Here is an 11501-nt window from a genome sequence, read left to right as displayed (position 1 = left end):
TGCATATACGATCGTGCGGTATTAACACCTGGCAAGGACAGTTATTTATTAGGTCTACTGCGTGGTCTCTTACTCACCGTGCTTGATAAGATTATATGTATCAGATTGTACAATATAATCACAGTATCTAGTTTGCAACGGTAGTATACTCGATACGTGATGTTATCTGTTACTCCTGTGTGACATACAATTTAAGCGTACGATCTATCAGTGCGCTAACAGTGCTTAAATTAGCAAGTATAGCTCATATGACACAATAAATAGATTTAGAAATACATAGAATAGGAATAGTGCCTTCATGGGCACTGGTTATAGTAAAGAGAGTATGCCAATAGAGCGGCACAATAGTAAATAGGTAAAAGATATTGCATATACTGTGGAATAGTTTAGATGAATCAGTACCCAGATCGGTATGATAGTTACTGACCAAGTCTCAACTGGAAGCAATTTAAGCTATATGGAACGCAAGGCCTTAATAAACTTACAACAACTAACAGAGGTCATTATCAAAGCAGCCGACAAGGGGGGCAATATAGTTCTTATGAACAGGTCTGAATATGTCACCATGTGCATGGCACATCTGAGTGACTCTACTCACTATAAAACCCTTCCCTCTGACCCCACGAGTCTGTTTATAGGTGAACTAGAGACACTCCTAAATTACGCTTTGGTCAAACAGGTTATTAATCAAGACAAATTCCGGTACTTGTTAACGCACAAAAATCCTACCATCGCAACATTTTATTGTCTGCCAAAGTTACACAATGGCATTCGTCCCCCTCCTGGCAGACCCATTGTATCTGGGAATAACTGCCTTACCGAAGCCCTCAGTAAATTTATTGAGAAAATTCTTCATCCTATGGTGCTTAAACTACCATCCTACTTACAAGACACCAAATCCACACTTCGAAAACTACAGGACATGACAGTTCCACCTTATACCCAGCTGGCAAGTCTGGACGCATTGTACACAAACATTCCACATGAGGCAGGCCTACGAGCATGCAGATTCTTTTTGGATAACACTGCATATAGCGAGCCCCAAATCACATTCATTCTAGCCACCCTGGAGTTTATTCTCAAACATAATTATTTTGTTTTCAATAGCCAGTATTATCTACAGATCTCCGGGACCGCCATACTTACGCCAACTTATTTTTGGGGTGGTGGGAACAGTGCATTGTTTTGACATCCCGTTTTAACCACTTTCATCAATACATTATAAGCTGGCACAGATATATAGATGATCTGTTACTCATGTGGTCAGGTTCTGTTCCTGCTTTTGAAGAATTTGTGAAGGCTCTCAATGACAACATCATCAATCTGAAACTAACTCATGTTATTGATGAGCATGAATTAGTTTTTTTAGATCTTAAGATTTTGCTACAACAAGACGGGACTATCCAAACAGAACTATTTAGGAAAGCCACCTCGACTAATAGTCTGTTACACTGGGATAGTCACCATCCATATAAATTAAAAGCTTCCATTCCTTATGGACAGTATCTACGAGCATGGCGCAACTGCTCGGTTGACCAAACCTTTTACGATGAATGCAAAATATTAAGATCGCGCTTTAAGGAACTTGGTTACCCGAACCGAGTTTTAAAAAGGGCATTCCAGCGGGTATGTGATGTGGATAGGAACTTACCGTATATACTCGAGTATAAGCCGACCCGAATATAAGCCGAGGCCCCTAATTTTTCCCCCAAAAACTGGGAAAACTTATTGACTCGAGTATAAGACTAGGGTGGGAAATGCAGCAGCTACTGGTAAATTTCTAAATAAAATTAGATCCTAAAAAAAATATATTAATTGAATATTTATTTACAGTGTGTGTATAATGAATGCAGTGTGTGCGTATGAGTGCAGCGTGTGTGCGTATGAGTGCAGCGTGTGCGTATGAGTGCAGCGTGTGTATGAGTGCAGTGTGTGTGTGTATGAATGCAGTGTGTGTGTGTATGAATGCTGTGTGTATGAGTGCAGTGTGTGTATGAATGCAGTGTGTGCAGGGCCGGTGCAAGGATATTTGCCCCCCCCCATATGTCCTGACCTCCCCTCCTCCTCCCTCAGTGGTCCTTACCTCCCCACCCCCGTGTTCCTTCACCCCCCTCCCCCAGTGGTCCTGACTCACCCCTCCCCTAGTGGTCATTACTTCCCCCTCCCCTCCCCTAGTGGTCCTTACTTCCCCCTCCCCTCCCCTAGTGGTCCTTATCCCCCCCTCCCTCCCCTAGTGGTCCTTATCCCCCCCCTCCCTCCCATAGCGGTCCTTATACCCCCCCTCCCTCCCATAGTGGTCCTTATCCCACCCCCTCCCTCCCATAGTGGTCCTTATACCCCCCCCCCCCTCCCACAGTGGTCCTTATACCCCCTTTTTATTTATTATTTTTTTTATTATTATTATTTTTTTTATTATTATTATTTCTTATCTCCTTCCCTGGTGGTCCAGTGGCAGTTCAGTGGGGGGGAGAGGGGGGCTGGCAGAGCTGTACTTACCTGTTCTGCAGCTCCTGTCAGCTCTCTCCTCCTCTGCGCCGTCCGTGCAGCTCCTTCTATCAGCTCACACTGTAAGTCTCGCGAGAGCCGCGGCTCTCGCGAGACTTGCACTGGGAGCTGACCGAGGTGCTGAACGGACGGCGCGGAGGAGGAGAGAGCTGACAGGAGCTGCAGAACAGGTAAGTACAGCTCTTCCAGCCCCCCTCTCCCCCGGTCTGTATTATGGCAATGCCAATTGCCATAATACAGACCTTGACTCGAGTATAAGCCGAGTTGGGGTTTTTCAGCCCAAAAAATGGGCTGAAAAACTCGGCTTATACTCGAGTATATACGGTAAGTCTTCATTCCACCAAGCCCAAAGTGGAACAAAAGGCCCCACACTGTATCGCGACTTTCGATCAGGGCTGGGCACCTATGTCCAAGATTCTTAGAAAGAACTGGGCCATATTATTACATAACCCTGAATTATCCAACGTGCTACCTGACTACCCTTCTGTAACAGCACGCAGACCTCGCAATTTACAAGATCAATTGGTTCGCAGCCATTTATCATCTCCCTCACCAGCCACGAATTGGCTAACAGACACGAAGGGAACCTACAAATGCGGCCATTGCAAGGCCTGCCAATTCATATTACCTTCAAAATCAACTACGTCTACACAAACCCATATCACCATAACAACAAATGCTTTGGTGAACTACAGCACCACTAGGGTTATTTATCTAATCACATGCAACTGTGGAATCCAATACATTGGAAAAACGTTTCAGCAGTTCAGACGCAGAATTTTACAACACGTGGCGTCCATCAAGAATACCATTACACCAACCCCAGTGGCAAGACACATCCAGAACTTCCATGCTGGCAAATCCGAATTTCTGAAATTTCAAGCAATTGAAAAACTCTTTCCCAATCCTAGGAAGGGCAACTTTAATAAAGTTCTACTGCAAAAAGAATCGCAATGGATTTTTTTATTTAAGACCTTGGCTCCTCTCGGTCTAAATGAGGAAATCAATTTTACACCATTCATAAATTAAGTAGCTTTCAACATCGGGCTTAAGTCCACTATCATTAATGATGACGATCATTTTTTAGTTATTGCCTTAATGTCCATGTTTTCAGTTATCAGAATATGTATTACATCATCCTCAAGATTGGCACCAGTATACTATTTTTTCTAGTATGCAGTCTTTACTATAGCATGAGCCTAGCATGCCTATCTATACATTTTATATCTATGGGCTCATTATCTTGCTAGACCTTATACATCTAGTCTGCAGACTGGCTAGTGTACTACTAGCATTCAATACATAGTGTTACATATGCCCTATTTGGGTACTGCTAGAAACCCTTAATTATGGAACTTTTCCTCCACTAAGGGATCTATAGAAGTTTGATATATCCGTTTTGAGCACTCCTGGCCACCGTACCAGCTCATCAAGCCCCCTCCCCCCTGTGCTCCGAGACAACCAATGAGGACTAAGGGCGGGCTTTTTAAACTTTACTTGCCTGGGGAGCAAGTTCCCCCTGACAAGCCTCTAATCCAGGCGAAACGCGCGTCGGGTTTACACCGACATCATCTTGACATCGTCGTTTACTTTCCGTCATTCCCCACTTAGACTCTATTCCTCCAAGTATCTGACGATCTGGTCTCAGCACTTGCCTTACTAAAGTTTATCTTGGCTGTTTAACAGCCCTATAGGCAGATAATAGACCGAGTGTGTTAGCTGAGGATACTACCTACCGATCATACTTAATAATCCTTTCAGAACTTAAAGTTTGGGAATCTAACATATCGACCAAGTTAAATTGGAAAGTAACTATCATACCGATCTGGGTACTGATTCATCTAAACTATTCCACAGTATATGAATTGGAAAGTAATTATCATACCGATCTGGGTACTGATTCATCTAAACTATTCCACAGTATATGCAATATCTTTTACCTATTTACTATTGTGCCGCTCTATTGGCATACTCTCTTTACTATAACCAGTGCCCATGAAGGCACTATTCCTATTCTATGTCTTTCTAAATCTATTTATTGTGTCATATGAGCTATACTTGCTAATTTAAGCACTGTTAGCGCACTGATAGATTGTACGCTTAAATTGTATGTCACACAGGAGTAACAGATAACATCACGTATCGAGTATACTACCGTTGCAAACTAGATACTGTGATTATATTGTACAATCTGATACATATAATCTTATCAAGCACGGTGAGTAAGAGACCACGCAGTAGACCTAATAAATAACTGTCCTAGCCAGGTGTTAATACCGCACGATCGTATATGCACTTAACACCCTTCCAGCACAGGAGTAACCAAGCACGGTTTTAACCAGTTGTGGTGCCCTGTCAGTACTAGCTAATTGCAATACTGACAGATATGTTACACTTTGTTTAACCTTCCGATACTGTAATGTTTCTATCTGATTACACATTGACACTTGATACAATTTTGCGAATGAAGTAAACCAAACTCCAGCACAGGAGTAACCAAGCACGCAACGGTTTTATTCAGTTGTAGTGCTCTGTCAGTACCAGCAAATTGCAATACTGACAGATATGTTACACTTTGTTCAATCTTCCGATACTGTAATGTTTCCATCTGTTTACACATTGACACTTGATATTATTTTGTGAATGAAGTAAACCAATAGGTCTAGGATTTATTTCTCTAGTATCCCCTAGTGGCCAACAACTATAGTGTCACATTACGCCTAATGATCCAGTCAACAGATCTTATTTTCACTTATTAGTGATCCTGACTGGTCATCTACGATATTGCTATTATTACACTGTAGGAATTGGAATTAGCTTTACTTTTTTCTAGGCACCCTACACTTTATTTAGCCTAGTCTCCTCTTACCCACACCCCCTCCCCTTCCCCTGATACCCTTTCCTCCCTTCCAACCACTACGGTCTGTCATATTGGACTAGACTAGTAGTTATGGATAGGGTGGAGTGATTATTCTTCTGTTTGTGCTCTAGTTTTTACACTATGTTTTTGTGTTATTAATAAAGTATTATTATTTTTCGACTACTCTCCTACCTTGGTTTGTATAGATATACCTACCTTGTTGAGTGACAGACGTCTCCTTCCTCTTCTCCGAGTTTCTTACTGTATCTACTCAATTATCTCCAAGCTAAAACTTATACATTTTTATACATTTTATAACTTTAAAACTATACATTCATCTTCACATATTAATAATCAGCATACTTGAAATATGAACATACTCAAAAATCATGCAAATCCTTCCATTAGTTCAAAAGTTAGTCGCAAGTCCTTTGTGACCGACCGCAGGCACATTTTCATGCCCAAAACAGTTCCATGGATTTGGGCTGTGTGGTCGGTCTATTTTACAACGAGAAAATGACCCATTCGAGCGTTCGCATCTTCGAACGGGACTTAGTCTCCAGCCGCGGTGTCGAAGTAGGTACGGGTCACCTGACCGCGTTCGAATAAGTTAAAATGGCCGCCGCCATGTGTTCGTTTGTCGAATGGCGGCCTTTCGACGACTTCGGCACTTCGACTGCATTCAAAGTGCCAGTTTAAAAGTTGTAACACTACTCCAAAGTATTTAAAGGGCCAGGAACAGCATACAAAAATCCATTATGCCCAAATATAGTTTGTAAAGGGCAATACATCCCAGGGCCATAGTCGCAGGGCAGGAGGCTGGCAAACCGGCCCCTCCAAAAACCAGTGGCAAGGTTACTTTCGCCACAGTATGGCCGGTGCCGATTTGCAAAAATGCCAGCAATGCAAAGGCCGCTATTTTTTTTCTGTGCTGTGCTCTGTTCTCAGGTGATGTGGATCCAGTGGGGTAGCAGCAAGAGAAGTGCACCCTGTCCATCCAGGTATCCATACTAGGTACCAGTGTTTATTTTACTGTAAATGCATGTAATACTTTATTGCCGATTTGCAGTACATCCTGAGGGGAAAACGTATTCACATAGGATCCTCCTGCTGTCCTGCCTGACAACTTTTTCTCCATCTCCCTGTTGTGCTACCTGGCTCCTCCTTCCCCATCCTTCTGCTTTCCTGCCTGGCTCCTCCTTACCCATTCTCTTGCTTTCCTGCCTGGCTCCTCCTTTCCCATCTTCCTGCTGTCCTGCCTGGCTCCTCCTTTTCCATCCTCCTGCTGTCCTGCCTGGCTCCTTTTTCCTCATCCTCCTGCTGTCTCCTTTTTCGCCATCCTCCTGCTGTCTTGCCTGAATCCTTTTTCCCAATCCTCCTGCTGTCCTGCCTGGCTCCTTTTTCCCCATCCTCCTGCTGTCTTGCCTGAATCCTTTTTCCCCATCCTCCTGCTGTCTTGCCTGGCTCCTCCTTTCCCATTCTCCTACTGTCTTGCCTGGCTCCTCCTTTCCCATTCTCCTGCTGTCTTGCCTGGCTCCTCCTTTCCCATTGTCCTGCCTGGCTCCTTCTTTTGGATCCTCCTGCTGTCATGCCTGGCTCCTCCTTCTAGATCCTCCTGCTGTCTTGTCTGGCTCCTGCTTCCCCATCCTCCTGCTGTCCTGTCTGGCTCCTCCTTTTTCATTCTCCTGCTGTCCTGCCTGGCTCCTCCTTTCCCCATTATCCTGCTGTCCTGCCTGGCTCCTCCTTCCCCATTATCCTGCTGTCGTGCATGTCTCATCCTTCCCCATACTCCTGCTATCATGTCTAGCTCCCAGTGGAGTCTCTAGGATTCATTTTTATGGGGGGCACATGGTGGTCCAGGGACAAAAGTAGGGGGGCACATTTAACCCCGCCCTCGCCGCAGTGTAACCCCGCCCCTGCCACATGTTAAGCCCCACCCCCGACACAATGTGCTGTTGTTTTTTTAATAATCCCTGGTGGAGGATTTATTATTTTCCACCAGGGATTATTAAAAAAACAAACACATTTCCCTTGATACAGTGCCATAGTTGGCACTGTATCCATATACACACACAGACTGCGGAGTCCATACACACACAAAAGCTTCCTCACTAGCAGGCAGACACACACACAGACTGCTGAGTCCATACACAGACACACAGACTGCTGAGTCCATACACAGACACACAGACTGCTGAGTCCATACACAGACACACAGACTGCTGGGTCCATACACAGACACACAGACTGCTGGGTCCATACACAGACACACAGACTGCTGAGTCCATACACAGACACACAGACTGCTGAGTCCATACACAGACAGACTGCTGAGTCCATACACACACACACACACACACAAACACAGACTGCTGAGTCCATACATACACACACACACAAACACAGACTGCTGAGTCCACACATACACATACACACACACACACACACAAACACAGACTGCTGAGTCCATACACACACACACACACACACTGCTGAGTCCATACACACACACACACACACACACAGACTGCTGAGTCCATACACACACACACACACAAACAGACTGCTGAGTCCATACACACACACACACACACACACACAAACAGACTGCTGAGTCCATACATACACACACACACACACACACACACAAACACATACTGCTGAGTCCATACATACACACACACACACACACACACAAACACATACTGCTGAGTACATACACACAGACTGCGGAGTCCATCCACAGACACACACACACACACACACACACACACAGACTGCGGTGTCCATCCACAGACACACACAGACACAGACTGCTGAGTCCACACACACAAACACACAACCTTTCTCACTAGCAGACAGACACATACACACACACACAGCAGCAAGGGGTGTTGCTTAACTGCGGGGGTGGGGCTTATGTGCAGGAGGCGGGGCTTGGTTTGAGGGCAGAGCTTGTCAGTGCCCCAGCATCTTTCCACAGACAATACCCAGCACTGCATTCCCTCGGACTGTAATAGACTGTTACAGTCCGAGGGAATAGAATTTAAACACATGGCCAGCAAGTTGCCCTTTTGGGGGGGCACAGCATGATGTAGGGATGCCCCACCCTAGCGACGCCACTGCTAGCTCCTCCTTTCAGTCCTCCTGCTGTCCTCCTTGAATCCTCTAGAGGAGGAATTAGATAAGGGACAAAAGGTGAAGTTCATATGGAGAAATTTATGGTGTGGGGCAAAATATGGAGCAAGTTAAAGGTGTGTGTGTGTGGAGGGGATATGAGAAAAGGGGCAGAGGTTGGTGGGATATGAAGAAAGTGGAAGGCGTGTGTCTAATGAAAAGTCAGCTAATACGATTAAAATACTGTTGAATGTCTGATTATATAAGAGAAGTTGGGGGACGGGGGACTGAGAAAGGAGACACAAAGTTTGGAGAATATAGAAAAAGGTGAAGGTTTGAGGGCAGATTATGAGAAAAGGGACAAAAGGTGTGGGGTGAATATGGAGGAGGTTTTGGGCAGAATGGGGAAATAACACAATAAACGGGTGGTACAATACACAAAACGAGTTAAGACTAAAGATGGGATAAGAAACACAAAAGTGGTGTTAAGAGACACACAGGTGAAGATAGATAGATTTTTTTTTTCTAAAAGAGACTATCTAATGCACAGCTTACCAAACTTTGTGGTGCAACACATTAGTGTGTCGGCCACACAATTTGAGTGTGTCGCATAGAGGTGTCCGACAGGAAGGGGAGCACATTGCACAACGTTACCCTCCTGCTATCACTTCGTGTAGCATTGTCGAGCTTCTGTTTCCCCTACCTGGTCTGACAGGAATCGCTCACTGAGAGCACAGAACTGCGTGTCGGAAAAGGATGCGTGTCTGAAAAGTGTGCCACCAACGTAAAAAGTTTGGAAAGCTCTGCTCTAATACTGAGATGGCCTCTGTTAATGTGCCCTGGAGAGGGGTCTCTCTATTATTATTATTATTGCTGGCATTTATAAAGTGCTGTGGGAGGTTTTGTGAGTGCAACCTGGTGCTGTGATGTGGAAAGTGCTGTGGGTGCAATATGATGAAGTGGGAGCAATCTGGTGCTCTAGATGATGTTGTGCATGTTGCCTATTGCTGTGGCCAAATGCAGATTCTACACTGTTATGTATAATTCAGTTATAGTGAATTAAAAGTATCACAAAAAAAAGCTCAACTGGAAAAACTCTGCTTGGATATTACTATTTTAGGGGTGGTTCATTACCGCCATTTGATTGGTAGTATGGGCGGGGAGAGGGAACTTTCACACGCCCCGTCTTGCCTCCTGATCCCCCCCACCAGTCCGTATTGGACGCTGACAAGGGGAGGGGTCTCCCTCCGTCCCTTTATAAGGAGTCTTCCTCTCAATTACCGGCTTGCTCTTGACAAAGGTGTATGTAAACGCCGAAACGCGCTTCGAGCTGTACCATGCCGATGCATATTATTTGCTAGAACTATTTCTTTTTTCTTTATTTTTATCTTTAACTGGGTTACCATGATGCCTGTACTTATGTGTACCTAACGAAGTTAGTGGACTGTGCTCCTCTGTTCTACTTATGAGGGATAGCTTGAGGATGCCTCGAAGCAGCAGGTAGCGTTGCCATTTTTAAGTTCAGTTAGTGAGCTGGCTAGGGCATACTAGGGTGCAGTGTCTCTAGGCTATTTCATTCAGGGCGTTTTACCCCTATATGGGTTTCACTGGTGCAATTTGGTATGTACTAGGGGGGAAGTCCGTCCTCTTTTTCCAATTTCGTTCACTTCTATGGATCAACTGAGTTCTGCACCCAGCTACTAGCAGCCACTTCAGTATACCGGCTGTTGACCACTTATACTTAGTAAGGTCCACTAGCTACCGCCTCTGCGACTGATTTAAATAAGTAGACCAGTACCCATAGGAACCTATCCAGTGACTTCTACCTCCTTTACAGTTACTGGGATTTTTGTGTTTGGCTATTGGGTTGGGTCCTCACTATCTTTAGAGGTGTTTACAACAGTACCATCAGGTGTCTGGGGTTAACGTGACGTTACTTGGGGATCTATTAAGGCCCATATAGTATGAGCTACGTTTAGCCCCTAATTACCTGTGTTTTGTCTTCATGCCATTAGTTACCGGGTATTTTAACTAGGTGAAGTTTTCACTTTTCTCATGATTGCTACACATTGTTTTTTGGAGTTCATTTGGGTATCTAGCAATTTTGCCTTTACTTTAATTGAATTTATATATATTTTTTTGATTGTCAATAACGGTCCCCGTCATTTTTTTTAGCTATACTTACATTTGGAGGTATCTGTGGATTGGAGTAGATCCCACCTCCTCTTTTGGAGTTGGCGGTCTACCCCATCTTTTTGTATGTTTTGCTAAATATTTGACCTCTTCGAATTAGTACTTGGTGGCAAAACCCTTGTTGGCAGTCACAGAGGCCAGACATTTCTTGTAGTTGGTCACCAGGTTTGTACACATCTCAGGAGGGATTTTGTCGCACTCCTCTTTGCAGATTCTCTCTAATTCATTAAGGTTTCGAGGCTGACATTTCGCAACTCGAACCTTCGGCTCCCTCCACAGATTTTCTATGGGATTAACGTCTGGAGACTGAACCACTCCTTTGTTGCCTTGGCTTTGTGTTTTTGCGGTCTTGCATGGAGCACCAGACAGAGGAAGACTGACAGTAATTTTGTGTTTCCTCCATTTGCAAATAATCGCACCACCAAGCTGCTTGGCGATGGTCTTGTAGCCCATTCCAGCCATGTGTAGGTGCACAATCTTGTCCCTGACATCCTTGGACTGCTCTTTGGTCTTGGCCATGGTGGAGAGTTTGGAATCTGATTGATTGATTCTGTGGACAGGTGTCTTTTATACAGGTAACGAGCTGAGATTAGGAGCACTCCCTTTAAGAGAGTGCTCCTAATCTCAGCTCTTTACCTGTATAAAAGACACCTGGGAGCCAGAAATCTTGCTGATTGATAGGGGATCAAATACTTAATTCACTCATTGACATGCAAATCAATTTATAACTTTTGTTGACATGCGTTTTTCTGCAATTTTGTTTTGTTCTGTTCTGTCTCTCACTGTTAAAATACACATACCATTAGAATTAAAGACTGATCATTTC

At 44.4% G+C, this 11501-nt stretch overlaps 1 protein-coding gene across 1 annotated transcript in view; it reads left to right on the top strand.

The window, feature by feature from the left end:
* Nucleotides 1-1257: 1257 nt before the first annotated feature.
* Nucleotides 1258-11501, top strand: part of LOC134582623 (serine/threonine-protein kinase N2-like) — a 49049-nt gene continuing 38805 nt past the window's right edge. The window contains exon 1 of the mRNA XM_063439286.1: nt 1258-1626. Within this exon, the coding sequence (XP_063295356.1) occupies nt 1258-1626 (369 nt within the window). The remainder of the gene's footprint in view (nt 1627-11501) is intronic.

The sequence above is a fragment of the Pelobates fuscus genome, chromosome 13 (genome assembly GCF_036172605.1).
Source record: "Pelobates fuscus isolate aPelFus1 chromosome 13, aPelFus1.pri, whole genome shotgun sequence".
NCBI classification, from domain to species: Eukaryota; Metazoa; Chordata; class Amphibia; order Anura; family Pelobatidae; genus Pelobates; species Pelobates fuscus.
This window is presented reverse-complemented; position numbering and strand designations above follow the sequence as displayed.